Raw genomic sequence first — 16,821 nt, 5'->3', positions numbered from 1 at the left:
ACAAATTTCGCCAAAAACGTAGCCATTCTAGATATGTGCGGCATACCCAGTAATAAAAATTTCCACTCACGTATAGCCCCGTAGAATACAGTACCATCCAAGACCCTTAAATTATATTGACGTTTCTCGATGCCAGTCGTATCGCCCGCTTCACCATGGGAGTGCATGGTGCTGCTTCTCCGACTAGCCGCAAAATGTGCGTGGTGGCGCAAGGGTGAATGAACGAAACCCTCATGATATCCTTCCATCCCTGTCCTCTCGTTTCAAAGCTAAAAGTGTCGTATAAACCTTGGGCGAAAACCGTGAAAGCATTATTTGCAGACAGCTTTACGTAGCCTTATATGAATTAAAAGAATTAAAAGGTTTATTGAAGGTAACACGACAGAATTCTTACAGGAACCGATCATTAGTGAGTCTTACACCTTTTCAGTGTGAACTAATATGATACCGGACATCACCGACCCTTTCTTATAGTTACTTATATCTACACGCGTCAATCCGATGCGTTATTGCTGTATAACAATGTAAAATGTTATATAGCAATTGTTTTTATTGCACACGCTCACCGAGAACAGTGAAAAATGCCTCAATAAATAATTTTTATAGCAGAAATAGCCGCGTATCCGCCTCTCTTCGCTATTCCAAAACAGTCTTTGCGAGCTGAACTGGGGGTACTGCAACAGTGAATAAGTTGCCAAGCTATTCAGAGCAGTTGGAGCTTTGGCAGAACAAATGGTCGGAACACGCAGCCAACCCGTCGTCTTGCCCCTTCAGATGCGAAACTTCAGATAAGCTTAAAGCACCTAAAGCCATAAACCTATAGTCAATCACTGCCCCCTCGCGGTTTGCAAGGCAGTCCGCTGACTTACATTTTGCTAGAATGTCGCTGGGGGACGTTCCAGTACCTCCTGCATCTAGATGGCATCCCGAACTAAGGATCCCACTCAGTGGTCTTATTTTGACAGAACATCAAATAAACGTTTTATTATCTCTCTAGATGAATTGAGGAGGTACACACGAGTTACAGGACGGACATACCGAATGACGCGTATAATGTGCACATTCTACTCGTGGGTCTAAAACCAAGAAAAATACTGAGAATGTTGCCGCTCATTCGTTGGGAAGACACTGAGCTTAGGATTCAAAACTCGGTGGAGACCTAAGCCGAAAATCGCCAAAAATTCGCCATGTCGCCATTCATAATTTTAGGTCGCCACGGGCCCCTCAAATTCGCCAATTTGGCGAAAAGTAGCCACCACTGGCAACCCTGGATTGAACCCACACCTTTTTTGGATAAGCTGCTGAGCGCCTTGAACACTGTGCCACTGCAGCAGCACATTCACAGAGTTGAAGTAGCGGGCGTACTGGGTGGATGTGCAGTGCTACTTTCTAGCATTCCCAACATAAACTTTTATCAGTTATCACTTGTCAGTTACACTGGAGCTCACGTTAAAGTTAGATGCAATGAGATGACACACACCTTCATGCAGATTTGGTCGAGTGCGTCGATCACCGCAGGGTCGGGAGGAATCAGGTGCAGCAGTGTCTGAACCTGTTCGGCAATCCTGGAAGAAAAAACAAAAATATCAGAATAAGTAAAGTGCAGCCAAACATCGCGGATGACACGAGTATTCTGGTACAAGCACCACCTGATAATGCAGATAATGAGATGGAAGGCGAACTTGCTTCCTTCCCTAGGAGGCTGCAAGACGGCATCCCATTCAATCCGATCACATGTTTGTTAGCGTGCTCTATGGGACTGCCCTATAGGACAAACTGGTGGAGGACTTCCTAATCGCTTGTGTGCACTGATGTTCGCGTGGCCGCGCACAGGAAAGATGTAAACATCAGCGTTGGACATGTACAAACATGTCCACTTGTTAGCCTTGCATAGTGAACCAAGCCTCGGTTCCTCAGCTTGTTCCATTTGCCACGAGTAGACCAGAGCTTTGGCATTCTATGTGAAGGCACAATGTGTTTACTGTGTTGTGTGCAGTCGCTACTTTGCACTACTAGGAGCACTTTAGGCCCTACAATGTCATGGCCTTAGATGACTCTCACTACGGCGAATCCTGCTCACGCAGGATTCTAGCGACGGTTTGATAGCAAATGATGCATGAGGAGGGTCAGGACATGTTCAGTTGGCTCCTAACAGTAGCAGATTGCAGTTGTAGTAGGCCACACACAAAAAGATCAGTCGTGAAGGTCAACTAAATGAGGAAAAAAATTATGTTTGTGTAATGCTTGGCCCATTCTGTTCATTGTTGTGGACCACAACTAATTTCACAATAAAATTTCCCTTTCAAAATTTTCCCATTGTCCCATTAGTTTAATCGTAGTGGTTGTCTGTAACATTTACCAGTTCTAATAAAAATGCAGCCTTGATTAGTGTCTAATAGAATAGAATAGATCAATAGAACAGGGTCAAATTACTATTACAATAGAATAAGTGCCAAACATTGTGCTGCGCATGTTCGGGGCATATTCCTCGAAAGTACATCTGCATGGCAGATATTTTAGCACTTTCATAATGAACAATTCATAAAGTGCTGACCTTGTCTTCCGGCCAAAAGAAAATCAAGGGCAGTATTTTTTCTATTGGATTTCCTGTTCTTTTCATTATCCTCATTGGCCTGGACGTGATTCACAGCATGCAAATAAGGTTGCAGAAATGCTCACAACAAATGTACAGGTCGGTCCACTGTTAAAGGGAACAATTGCGGTCAGGGCATGTCAGGATATCGCTCTCTTGCAACAGTACAGTGGCTTAGATTTACATAAGACTACTGGTGGTTGACAGTTCCGACTCCCTTTGACAGACCAGTACCTTGAACAAACAACGTTTCCACATCCACTTGGAATGAGGGGGCCAGCAAAATGAAGGGGGCTCATTCGAGTGTTCCCTTTAACAGTGGACCGACCTGTACATGTGGCAAGTTTGAAAGGAACCAATTCAATGTTTTGCTTCAAGTTCATGGATCAATGACGTTTCTACTCTCACACAATCATTAAAACAAATATGTCACGGCAGTGACAGCAACAAACCTTGGATCGTCCATGCTCGCTAGCTGGTACAACATCTCGAACACGTTGCCGCCACTTGAAATGACCACACCGGGAAGCTGCTTCTCCTAAGAACAAAAGAAAAAAAAAACAAACAAACAAACAAAAAACAATGAAGCCACTTGCCCAGAAATAATGTAGCAACGAAAAAGATTGAAGGACACTTTGTAAATTCCAAAGTGTGTTCGGCGAAAGCCTGTGGCCATTCGACTCCGCCGACAGATGTCGCTGCCTCGTTGCGCAACTGTTGCGCGTTGACGGACGGACGGACGCCGCTGACAGACACTGCCGCCACGTTGTGCAACAGTTCCACAATGCGCATTGGAAGGAGCAACGCGCAGCTGTTGCTATGCGCTGCTGTGCCATCACGTGATAGCTGAGAGAGTGTGAGGGGGAGAGGCCACAGCTGGCACCGTGACAGGGCATGGACGGACGGACAGATGCAAATATGACACATCAAAGGCTTTCGCCTTAAAGATAGGCTGAGCCTTCGTACCACATGCTGTAAGGAATGGTGAAGTCGAGGGTTCCCAAGCACCTAGGAGTGCTGGGCGTTTTGGGCTATTTCTGCCCGCTAAGAGCAAAGGTATTTATGTGATAAATAAAATTCAATTTCCCTCAAAGTAAAATGACTCTGTTCTCTTGCTTTCATCATCCTTTCATTATGTCTTTCTTACACTGTTCGAATTACGGGCATAAGTTGTGCTTGCAAGTTGAAATGAAATGTGAAAGCTGCCAAGCGGATGCATGCTATGCTGTACAAGAAAAGACTGAATGTCTTTTTATTACACTTGGTGGGAATTAGACCTCACCTGTTCCAAGTAAAACGATGGCTGCTGACCAGCCGAGGGAGAGGCGGTTGCGGCTGCCATCGTAGACACTTGAGACGTCGCTGGTGGAACAACCGTGTCCTCCTCCTAAAAGACAAGAAAGGAAAAGGAGAGAGTTGCACTAAAAAAACAAACAAAAGAAACTGCAGAATGTGGAAACGTTATGTCTTTTGTGCAAAATGACTGTACAGTGCAGTCCACTTATAACGATACCACATATAATGATATATCGGTTATAACGATGGATCGAGTTATGTGTGTCATTTTATGCATTAAGTCTATAAGGGAAAAAACCATATATAACGATATGTTATCGGCCGCATATCGGATATAACGATCAAAATTTGCCGTCTGGGCGGCATTTTCTGTGTATAATAATCGTTACATTTGCGTTTCCAAGTTCCCCTGAAATGAACGATGCCGAGACGGGGCTAAACGTTTACCTACGCGAGTTCGTATTTGCCACCATTTCCGCGCTGCGTGTGCCGCCCGCCCGCGCAGCCCACGCGCGCCACGCGCCGAGTGCCATCGCGAGCTTGCGCAGCGAGCCACAAGATGGCGCTAGCTGCACATGTTGTGCCTCAGCACTCGCGCGTGGCCCACAATCGCACCGAAAGGAGAGGGAGAAGAAAAGAAAAAAAGAGGCGAAAAGCAAGTCGGCGTGCCGCTGCAGCGTCCCAAAGAATTACGTCATGATTACGTCACCCATGACGTCACCGACACCATCTTGTCGGCCCGCCTCCGTGCCGACAAAGCTGTGCGCCCCGCGCCGGCCGCGCGCGTGCCGCGACGCTAGTTTTGAATTCCTCGGAAGTTCCGTTGTAGCACGAAGCGAGTGTTGAGCGCAGGCACCAGGCTGGCCGTGCAGGCACTTGGCGGACACCTGCAAGTCTCCCGTTGTGGTTGGCGGGTCATTGTTCGCACTTGAGACTTATCGGAGTGGTCGTTATGTCAGCCGTGCTCCGTCGCCGCCATACAGGAGCCCGTCCTAGTCGCCGGCCTTGATATGAAGTTTCGTGATGTTCCGTTACATGAAGCGAGCTTTGGCCGGCTTGTGCAGTTTTTGTGGTGTTTGCGTGTGCGCTCTTGCCGCCGTGGTGGTTAACGGCACGCACCATTCGCACATCATGCAATGGCGCACGGTTACTTCAAGACTGTTGAGATATTTAGGTGCGCCTAAAGCTTGACGCTCTCGTTGGAGCTTAAAATAAAACTTTGTTTTTGACATCCTGCTTTCTAGAACATCTATTCTTTAGTGCAAGTGGTAAATTCGGGATCGGAGCTACGAAGATACGTCCCGCGGTGTTTTTTTTTCGGCAGTCCAGATATAGCGATCACCGGTTATAACGATCATATTTTTCATTTTTCTTGATATCGTTATAAGTGGACTGCACTGTATTACAGTTGAACCCTTTTACAAGAGACGCTGATGTAAGACACAGTTGGGTATAAGAGACAGCACTGTGCCTACATCAAAATAGGGGTTCATCAGAAAATGACAATGCGGCACCCTGCGCCTCTGATATGATGTGCTTCTTATAGAGAGGCATATCATATAAGGGACAAGAACTGCTTTCTGGTGTGTGTCTCTTATAAAGGGGTTCAACTGTATTAAGTAAAAGCTCGTTAATTCGACTCTCGTTAATTCGGAAAATCGGTTAATTCGGACACGTCATCTGGTCCCTGTAAATACACGCATCACTCTATGAGACTGGGCGCTCATTATTTCGGACAGATTTGACCGCAAATCGGATCATTCGGCGACTTTCGGGCCGCTGGCAAGGCTCGAAAACGAAAAAAGAACAATTCGGAACAAAAGTGAAGCTCAAACGCAGCATCGCCATGGACATCAATTATCGACTTGGCTTGGATTAAGACTGCTTGAACGCCTTTTTTTCGCATGTGGGTTTTGTTGCTTTGTTCCCGTTGGTGTGCTGCATCGTTGATCGCCGATTTATCAAGGAACGTTTCACTACGGCTCCTTTAGCTTGATCGTTGCTGGTGCTTTTGTGCTGACTTCTCGTGCGACTGCACTCCATGCCGATGGCAACGCCGGCGAAGCAGCCCAAGTACGAGGCCAAGGACTTCACCACCAAAGTAGAAATTTTGCGTGCTCTGAATAATGGGCTCTCCCGACAAGAAGTGATGAAGAGTGATGAAAGGGGATCCTTGTATCGGCGGCAAAAGAAGCAAGGAACAAGTAACCGTACTTTTAGCCACCAACGTGACGGGAACAGAGCGCTTGCTGCTTCTCGTTATCGGAAAGGTTCAAAAGCCACGCTGCTTTAAGAACATCAACAATCTTCCTGTGGATTACCGTGCCAACCGAGAAGCGTGGATGACGGGTGGAACTTGCGGACACTGCAGACATCATGCGAGCTGCTGAGCACCTTGAAGGGCTCAGAAAAATTGTGTCCGCGCGAATATCTGCTCGAAAACAGACAAGCATCCGCGATTACTTTGTTAAGTAAAGGTATGTTGAAAAAACTAGTGCATTTATTGTGTTTATTTCGACCATTTGATAAATCGGACATTCGGTTAATTCTGACATTTTTTCCGGTCCCTAGAAATCCGAAGTAACGAGCTTTTACTGTACCCTCATATTCACACCACAACCCATCATTCAATCGTGAGTTTTCTTCGTGTATTGCACTAGTGAACCCTCCCCACCCCTAAATTTCTCAATTTTGCATGTTGATACATACATGCACACATAAAAACACATGCACAAACATAAAGTATGGTTGACCCCCCCTGAAAAAATTTCTGGCTATGCCACCGGTGCATGTAAGCCTCTCATAAAAACTCGCAGGCCTTTTAGGCAATGCTAAAGAGAGCACAGGCTAAAGCCTATGCTCTTCATAGACGTTGAACTACTATGACGTTCTCAGTTGATTGCATTGTTATCAGGTGATGTCGCCACACGATGTCACTGATTATGTCACGTGACATAGTACTTGCTCTTTGTAGCTTTTTTTGACCCATTCGAGTTGATGCCAACTATGCCAGATTTTTTTACTCATGAGATATACCATAAGGCTTTCGTCTTAATAACTATTTGGTAATGTACTGCAGAAAACCTGCCGACATGTTGGTAACACATCAGTAAACACACAAAAGTAGAGCCGTAAACACACTCACTATTTCGGATGGCAGGATCAGTCCACTACCGATGACCTTCACGTGGATCTTCTGGTTGTCCTTGAGTTTGTACTGTGACAACCTCTTCTGGTCCTCTGTGCTTGGAAGCTGAGGTTGAACGAATGTCAACACTGGCAAACTGAGTAGCAAATCATTTGGCACACTTCAACGCGCTCGCACTCGGTTCATGTCGTGATTGGAGGCGCCCCTAAACCATTCTTTGCCCTTGTTTTCTATTTCTATTTTCGCGTTTCACATGACCAGAAAACTAAGCTGCACCTAGCGCTAGCAATGCAATAACTCAGCCAGCATGCTCTATCTTCAATCTCTTCTTCTTCTCAGGACTGATTATGAATAGAGATAGCTTGCTCTTGACGACTCGCATCGAAAAATTAGGATGGTTATAGTACATCTTTCTGTATCGCCTAGTAATTAGGCGGATATTAAGGCCTGTGGCTAGCACACCCATTGAGGTTGACACAATGGATGTGCAATGCAAGCAATTCTTCAATGCCTGTGCCTTCTAAAGAAAATGAAAGAGAAGCAAAGAACAGAGAAATAGAAGGGAAAGGAGAGAAATAAACAGAGAGAAAGAAATAGGCGGAGAAAAACAGACAAGAAAGAGAGACAGTGGGCTTTGCTAATTAAGATGATAATTCGGATCATGCTAATTAAGCCAGTGTTAATTAACAGCATACCAATTAAGACTTTGCTAATTATGACTTTACTAATAATCTGCGTTGGCCACCAGGTCTGCTGTTTGTCCAGCCTTGCCTCCTTAGTGCAAGCTGCCCACATTTTTTCCTTCAGATATCTGCAGATTAACGTGAAGCTTCTGGAAGTGAAGGCTAGCTTACCTAGACCACCAGAATCACGATTTGGTACAGATGTTCTAACTAGACCACAAATGCAGCTAGGGTATGTGCAAAATGTCTCACAAGGAAATGACAGGAAATCAAAGGGAAAAGGTTGCTTAAGGCAAAATTCAACGAGCACATGAGGTGGCCTTTCCCACATTTGCACAACACTGCACAGCAAATGTTGAGAAGAACGAGCAGTGTTTTTTTACTGAGGTGGTACAGATACCAGATTAACAAATCAAAACTGCGATATACAGTGAAGACTCCTTATAATGTGCTTGTTGTTCGTCAATGGCTGTGCACAGCTGTGGCAAAGTGCTAAGACGCCATATTTTCTTGCATATAACCCATACAAAAAGTACAGTGAATTTGGAGCTGGTCGGGGTGCAGGTCACAGACAAATTTCAGTGAGCAAGATGGCTTCATGAAAATGCTGAAAAGGTGTCTTCAGGACAATATGCGGGGGTCTTTTTTAAAAAGTTTTCAACGGGCTGTGGTTGGGGGTGCGGGTTACCGTACATTCAGAGGTGGATTATAGGAAACAAAATATGGTATGTTTCAAAACCTGTTATGACACCTCATAACAAAAGGCTGCTGCTTAGTTGATGGTAGACTGCTGTAGGAACAAGATAGTTGTTGATGCAAGGAGTGAGCAAGAGCACAAACCGGAATGTCGTCCATGGAGATCTGAAGGTTGCTAGGGATCTGCTTGAACAGCCGGGCCACTTTCTCCTTCATGGAGCCCACAGTGGCATTGCTGTGGCACTGGCAATGCAATCATGTGATGGGAACAGTTAGGGAGCAAGCAGTTGAAAAACACATTTTCAGAGGAAACCACTAATACACACTGCAAAAAGATATCTCATGCTATGCTGTTATACTAACAGAAAGAAGGAAGAATTAAATTCCATTTCATGAAGCAATTTACGAGTGATATTAAAGGCATCTAATTTTCTACAGTGTGAAGAATGCGTGTCACACACAACACCCGATCTCACAGCAACTGCTAAAAACAAAAGACAAATTTTTACGTTTTTACATTTTTTTGTAGTTCCGTGCTGGAAACTAACATAAATCAGTGCAATAACAGCATTTAACTAAGAATGAAAGTACACTCAAACCTCATTATCATGAAGTTACATCTTACATGAAAATAACTTCGTTATATCCGAAAATTCGTTATAAACGTATATTCCAAACACTGCATGTATTACAAGACTATTCTTTATCTACTTCGTTATAACCGATATTTCATTATATCCGGGTTCATTATATCGAGGTTTCAGTGTACATGCGCCGTTTCAGTTGTGTTTTAGTTTCACGAGCCGGGATGTAGGCCTAGCCAGGAAACAGTTGTCTGTTTGCTTTTGCCTCATCTCGGTGGCATGTAACGATGTCTTTGTACACATGCCAAAATAAAGAATATTATTATTATTATTATTATTATTATTATAAGAAAAAACAGGTGGCTTCAGAATTTTTTTCACTGTTTTACAGCGACATGAAATGTCAAGTTTTACAGTAGACTCTCAAATAAATATAAATCTGTTCATCGAAATTGCTGCTTAAATGGAACAACTGCCTCTAATAAGACAGGTTTTGTACTTGAATTCTGCACCCCTGTTCATCTCTCAGTAAATGAAACTCCCATTAAACGGAACACATTTTCTTGGTCCCTTCAGGTTCTATTTACCTAGGGATGGGTGAATATAGTGAATTTGAGGTTCGAAGCGAATCCGAAGCGAATAGTAATTACTGCATATTATTAAGAAAAATGAGCATTTTTGTCATGAACCTTGCACAATATTTTGAAGGATTGGAACTAGGTATGAGTGAATGTCACTTTTTTGTTTTAAAATGAAGTGGAAGCAGCCTTCATTAGTATCAAGATTTGAATAGCAGTAGGGCGCAAGTTATAAGTGGACGTTACAATTTAAAAATTACTATACTTAGTGCATATAAGTCCATATAACACGCTTTTAAACTTAAAAAAATATGTACATTTAACCTTGAAGTGTGGCTTCACAGCAGTGCGGATTTCCCCTGGATGGGTTGTTTCACGGCACAGCAACTAGACGCTCCAGTGAAACCACCTTTACAGGGGGTTATGTGCGGTAAAATGTATACATATATTTGTTCATTTCGAATAATCTAAATTTCGTATCGAAGCGAATTCGAATAGTTTAATACAGTAAAAGCTCATTAATTCGAATTTCACGGGATTAGAAAAAAATGTCCGAATTAACCGAATGCCGAATTAACGAATGATTAGGAAAAACAACATTAAAGGGACACTAAAGAGAAACAATGAATCGGTTTAGATCCATAAATCATGCTCTGAGAACTTTAATCTCGTTAATTTCGCCGTCATCATCGTTTATGCCCTTATTTCATTCTGAATAACGAAAGAGTAACTGTGTCTTTCATTTAAGGTACGTGTGCTTAGTTGTTCAGTGTATTTTGGATATAGATTATCTGACTATTGTATTGTTTTTTTCTTTTCCTCTTGTCTCACCATTTTTGTTTTGCTGTGATATTTTAAAAGCGTATTAGTTTATGTAATGACATGTATAATTTTTCTGTGAATGTTATGTTTTTTTTTGCTTAAATGATTGATCTCGCTACTGTTGCTACTATGATGTGCATATTACACCTTATTTCATTTTGTACAGGAGGTCCCGATACAGCCTCTTGACTATGGGACCTCCTCCTGCATACCAAACGCTTGTAACTTCGCTCAACTTTTAATAATAAAATTCTGATTCTGATTTTAATAATAAAATTCTAATTCTGATTAATAGAGGAGAATATCAAGTTCGAAGTTTCGTTTTTAAATTTCGCGCCGAAATCTCCCCGCTTGACGTCACGGATTTCAAAGTGAATTTTTCGTATTTTGGCGCCATTGGTTCAGCAAAATTACCCCAAACTTGGAAGGTTAAGTCTATGGCCCTTTCAGAGGACAATGTAGTTCATTTCTACTGATTAGGAACTACGTAGTCCCTAGCAGGCGCCGTCAAAACATGTGACGTCACGGCGAATGGTGCGGAAACTTCAAGGTGGCATCGCCACCCGCATTTTGTTTTTGCGCATCTTCTAGCAGCAAGCGTCGTGTTTTTGGTATCGTGAAATAGTACTTTACTAATATGAGAAAAATCGTTTTGCTCTTTAGTGTCCCTTTAAAATCAAGTTGGAGAAGCATGCCTTTATTTGCTGAAGTATTTTGTAATGGTCGTCTGCGTTTTCACGCAGATTCCGGCAGACATTACAATTTTCCTTAACTGTTCCAAATGGCCAACAGCACGCAAACTGTCGGAAGTGCTCAAGCAAACGTCCTCTAATATCAAAAGCGCCTCGGAGACTTCCCGTGAGGTGGGATAAGGTCGCGGCTGCATCCCTTCGCATGACTCTTTATTAGAACCACGGTCTTCCTGGGTGCCCGTGACATCATTAATAATTTTTTGATCGGTGAGGAGACCAGTCGTGGCAACAAAATCATCAATCGCGGTGTAGTCCTAAGGGTCACATCTGTGGGAAGAGAACTCTGCAAGAAGAGACGGTGCCGACACGAAAACACAAGGGAAAATGTCATCGGAGGCACAGTGGAGCGAAGAAAGAAGACGCCAACATTCAGTGATGCTGCGATTGCCCCCACTAGTTGATGACAATGGCAATGCCACTCAGGTTTCGTTTACACTCCAGTGGTGCCAGCGCTGCTTTACAACATGTTTGTGTAGCGGCAGCCGTCAGCATTTGTCCGAATTAAGCGGTGTGGAGCCGAATTCTGACGAATTGACGAAGCTTTGGTCCCACTGATGAACATGCACTTTGGCTGGGACCAATAGAGCCGTCCGAATTATCTGAATTAACGGGTGTCGAATTAACGAGCTTTTACTGTATTCGTTCGAATATTTGAAACGCCCAAATATTCGCCCATCCTTACATTTAACAAGTCTACTGAATCATAAAAAACCTGATTTGATTTCACAATATTGCCCACGTTTCTTCATTAAATGCCGAATACATTTTTACTGTGTGTACATTTAACTGCAAGGCGATGTCGTCAAAAATGGTAACAGTTTGCTAAGGGCTCCCAGGTAAATTCTCAACAAGTTGAAGGTGCTATTGTGGATAAGTGCTTGACAACCACCAGCAGAGAAAATTAATTTTGAACACTGTAGTGACAGCATGTGGCCTTGTGATGCGCCATCAGCATCGCATGTAAGGTGTACCATGCTTGAAATGTAGGCTGACTTGAAAGCCTCACGCTTATTTCAAACAGCTACAGATGTTCTCTCGTAGCCTGGTGCTAGACTACACTTTGGTGTTCTCATCTCAAAAAGAGAGGCCAACTCCTTCATCAGAGACACTTCTGGAAAAGGCCTTTGGAACCCTTTGTCTAACCATAGATTGCCTTATTCCAGAGCAGGGGTCTCAAACTCACCTCAGCTAGCGGGCCGCAGTCACGAAATTTAGTCTCTCCCACAAGGGCCCGAGACCATGAAGAAGATTGGAGCGAAGTAGGACGACAGGGAGAGGGGGTGGCGCGGCCTCCCGTTGACATTTCTATTTGAAAGGCGGCATTTCCCGTATCTCATATGTGCTAGGTTGTTTCCGAAGGGGATTTGACGTCAGGTTTCGAGAAGCTTACTGACACCAATCTCCAGCATGAGTGAAATCTAAATGCAGATTCTGAAATATGGAGTTTTTGTTCCCAACCATGTTTCAACACATGACAACCACATGGGGTGCCTCACTAAAAGAATGCTTGAGCCTCGACACGTCTGTAGCTGACTAACATACTGGAGAAAATTAAGAAATACAGTGGAACCCCGCTGTTACGTTCCTCACTGCTGCGTTTTCCCGGCTGTTACGTCGTTTTCCGCTGGTCCCGGCATAGCTCCCATAGGATACAATGTATTGGGAACCCCGCTGTTACGTCGTAACTGTCGGACCGTTCCCGTATGATACGTCGCGAAGTGCGCTCGGAGCCGACCGAGTGACTACCAAAGAGAGCAGCCATGGTGCATTTTCACGCAGCTTGGCCTCGTTTGACCGTAATATTAGCCGCATGAGAGGCGCAAGCAACAGAATCTTTGAATTGATGCAAACAAAAGCATGGCCTTCGAGATTCAAATTGCAAAGATGGCGTCTATGACGTAACTGCTCGCAAAAGCAAGGCCTCCGAGATTAGCATTTACTATTGACAAAAGCATAGCCTTTGAGATTTGTATTGCACAAACATGGCGTGTATGACGTAATTGCTTGCGAAAGCAAGGCCTTCGAGATTGGCATTCACTTCTGCCATCGCGTTGGCGTAGACTCATCATCATCGTTATTTGTCGGAGAACGGGAGGAGTTTGAGCTGGTTGGAGCTCGCATGGTCGTGCGTGCGGTTCGCGGTCGGACTCGCCGCGCCGGTTGTGATTGTGTGTGCTTAGTTCTTTCATGTCTACAGCTGTTGGTGTTAAAAAAATCACATACGTTGATTACATTTCTGTGGATGAGGCCGTCCTAAGCTCCGCGTTTCTATCCATTGACTAGATCGCGGCTGAGCGCGCCAATTTTCGTGCTGCTCGTAAGAATTGAAATAAAATTCTGTACCACTAAATATTTTGCCGTTTTTCCTGTTTTTCGGCTCTTACGTTTCCCGTCTCTTACGTTTATTTCCTACGGTCCCTTCAAAAACGTATCAGCGGGGTTCTACTGTATATATATATGGGACGAAGACAGTCATGTGCGGGACGGGCCGCTAGTGAAAGGTCCGCGTGTTTGAGACGTGTTCTAGAGCATCTGCCGTGGGAGGCAAGCCTGAGCTGTTGTCGGCAAGCGCACTCCCGGTCAAGTGCTTGGTCATCATGTACTAAAGCACTGGAGAATTCGCTCAGCTCAAAGACACCCCTGCCCATCAAACACCTTGAAATGCCATAGAAAATATTCAACCAATCAAAGAAGCCCACAGCGTAAGGTTTTGACAACAGTTTTGCATGACGCAGACCCCTTCCTTTAGAGGTTCATCCCTTATGAATAATGGCAAGTGTTTGTGCTGTGTTTGTACTTGTCGTCTTCTGTCCGTGTTTTCGCCGCGCAATTTCTTTGACGTAATGGCAAGTATTGAGATGAAAGATGCCTCAACACTTTTTTACTGGCAGGGGACCAGCAACAATATGTAATCTATTCCACAACATGCCATCACTGGACTGGACAGTCAAACCTCACGGACATGGCAGGTAAACTCAGTTTGTAAAGCAGCGACCGATGCTCACCCGTATCTTGACGCTGTCCTTGATGGTGTCGCTGACGATGCACAGGGTGACGGGAAAGCCGTAGAAAGACGCGCCGTGAGGCAGAATGACCCTCGGCACCGAGTGCTGGCCCTCGATGGACGAGATGTACCGCTCCGCCAGGTGTAATAGACGGCAGATGTTTTGCGACCGGTTTGTTCTGCATCAAAAGAATCCTCACCAATTGTATACAGTGCATATGTTTACTAAAGGTACTCACTTACAGCTGGAAGCATTGTTGGAAGGAGTAGGAAAAGCAAAAAAGAAAAAGTTTCGGTTAGTGATCACAACAGCAAAAGCAGAATCACAGTGTCGGCTATGGCAGCAAAGCTAGCAGAAAGGTGGCTCCATGCAACACCTGTCCTAGGGACAAAAAAAGAACTGTTACACAAATATGTGAGACAAGATGGTAAGATTGCTTTGCAATATCATGATAAAAAGCAGCCTTAAAATAGCGAAACGGCACAAAAAAAATTTAGGCAATTCAGGTGAATCTATCAGTGAAGATTCTTCATTTTTTCATAGAAGCACATGCAACTCTTGAAAAAAAATTTTTTTTTAGTATGAAAATTAGTATATTTGTATAGAGAAATTGACAGTTGGTATTTGTATGTCAACTCTGTGAAAAGATTTTCCTTTTTTTTAAATGAGAACTGAAATACAGTGCCAAGGCGATAATCAGGGGTGGGCTACATGCGCAGAAATACGATAATCTGCTGGCACTGAACCAAAGCAAATGAATCTCACCGTTTTGGCAGGGACAGGGAGATGGCCTCTGACACCGCCATTGCGGTCAATGTCTTGGTGGCATTGGAAACGGCAGTCGTCATGGCAGTGTCCCCAATGGTTTCAGCCACTGCCTGTGTGTAATCCAGAAGAAGACAGTTAATTAAAATGAAATCACATCGCACACATGCCTTGACATCGTTGTTTGAGAGATTTAGCATCTCTAGTATTTCATTGTACACAAGGGTGTTAGCAGAACACTAGTATTCCGATGTACACAAGGGTGTTAACAGAACACCAGTATTCCAGGGTGCACAAAGGTGTTAGAATAACACCAGTATTCCATTGTACACAAAGGTGTTAGAACACCAGTAATCCGGTATAAGCAAGGGTGTTCACAGAACACCAATATTCCTACTCTAAGAAAAAGTCGAGTATTTGGGGAGTATTTCTGCTACACAACAATAACCGTCATCCGGCTTGCTCGCGCTTCCTTTCTTGAAAACCCGGTTCTCGTCACTTTCCTGTCAAGAACGCTATGTCACGCAGATAATGCGCGCGCCGTTCGTGACCGGGAAGTGCCGGGACCGCAATGATAACGCGAGGAAAGTACGCGCAATGGATGACGATTATTGTTGTGTAGCAGAAATACTCCCCAAATACTCAACTTTTTCTTAGAGTGTATGTACACAAGGGTGTCAACAGAACACCAGTATTCCAGTGTACATGAGGGTGTTAGCAGAACACCAGTATTCTGGTGTACACAAGAGTGTTAACAGAACACCAACATTCTGGTGTACACAGCATTCTGGGGTGATGGTAGCGGCCTTTTGGGAAGCTTCGCTTAACCGCAATCACAGGCACGGCTTTGCACTCGAAAAGTGTTCACAGTCAAAACAGTTTTAGAAGGGCAACACGTTCACGATGGCATCCCTGCTGAAAATTTACACTAGTAGCAAAGCGCAATAATAGCTGTGTTTGTCTGTTTCAGCTCTCTGCCTTCGTATGGCATCACCACCTAGGAAACTCTCCTTTTTGCCCCCAGTAACTTGGTATTCCGTTAACCCCTAGGAACTTGCGGACAAAGTGAAACTCTCTATTATGCATGCACAATTAGCACAAAGAGTTTCTAGAAAACTATCATCATAATCATGGCTACAGTGCGTGTTGCATTTTATTTGTGTCTGAATGTCTTAAGCATGCGCTCGCATATTAAGTCTTTCCTGGAGAAGGCAGCTGCGGTAACTTTCCCTTTGGAACAGAGGCCAATATAAACTGTAAGCTGCAGCGCATGTTGATTTCTTTTTCATTCTTGGGATTAATGACCTCTCTGTTCTATTTTGCGATGCTCTTTCTGCTCCATGTGAAGACTGCCATTCTTTCCACGACCTCCACAAAGACTCAGTAATGCAGCTGCAGTTGAAAGATAAAAAGTAAACGAACAAGAGGTATTCATTTGTCCTGCCACTCACATGCGCATAATACCCATTAAATTTATGCGGCTTCATGTGTGAACAGGTTTCTATCTGCATGTTTTCTTATGGTGGTTGGCCATCGTTGCTTTTCCAAAGCAGAGCACGAAGTCTTGTGTTCTATGCGGTGACCGAGATATGCCTTACATATATTGTGTGTGTATTAGTACATTAGTGGAACAATAAGTATGAAATATTCTTTTTTTGCATGGTTTGCTTCAGCAGAGGCTGGGAAGGCACTGACAATACAAATTATCTGCTAGCCATGCACCAGTAAAATCCACATGCTGTTGCAAAGACGCAAACCACTCTGCACTGACTACAAGCCTTTCACCAGATATAAGAAATTCTTCAAGAAACCAAATAGCAGATACAGCAGTTGCAAAATCAACTATACTACAGCCAGTTGTCTTTAATAAAGACATAACGCTGAGCAGAGCACGCAGCT

At 44.0% G+C, this 16,821-nt stretch overlaps 1 protein-coding gene across 1 annotated transcript in view; it reads right to left on the bottom strand.

Annotated features, from left to right (window-relative positions):
* Nucleotides 1-16,821, bottom strand: part of LOC119405289 (ubiquitin carboxyl-terminal hydrolase 24-like) — a 156,659-nt gene that overhangs the window by 75,047 nt on the left and 64,791 nt on the right. Inside the window, exons 22-28 of the mRNA XM_049419464.1 lie at nt 14,923-15,035; nt 14,158-14,335; nt 8,561-8,659; nt 7,035-7,142; nt 3,876-3,980; nt 3,046-3,131; nt 1,481-1,565 (exon numbers count right to left, since the gene is read on the bottom strand). Coding sequence (XP_049275421.1) covers nt 1,481-1,565; nt 3,046-3,131; nt 3,876-3,980; nt 7,035-7,142; nt 8,561-8,659; nt 14,158-14,335; nt 14,923-15,035 — 774 coding nt within the window. The remainder of the gene's footprint in view (nt 1-1,480; nt 1,566-3,045; nt 3,132-3,875; nt 3,981-7,034; nt 7,143-8,560; nt 8,660-14,157; nt 14,336-14,922; nt 15,036-16,821) is intronic.

The sequence above is a fragment of the Rhipicephalus sanguineus genome, chromosome 9, assembly GCF_013339695.2.
Source record: "Rhipicephalus sanguineus isolate Rsan-2018 chromosome 9, BIME_Rsan_1.4, whole genome shotgun sequence".
In the NCBI taxonomy this organism is placed as follows: Eukaryota; Metazoa; Arthropoda; class Arachnida; order Ixodida; family Ixodidae; genus Rhipicephalus; species Rhipicephalus sanguineus.
This window is presented reverse-complemented; position numbering and strand designations above follow the sequence as displayed.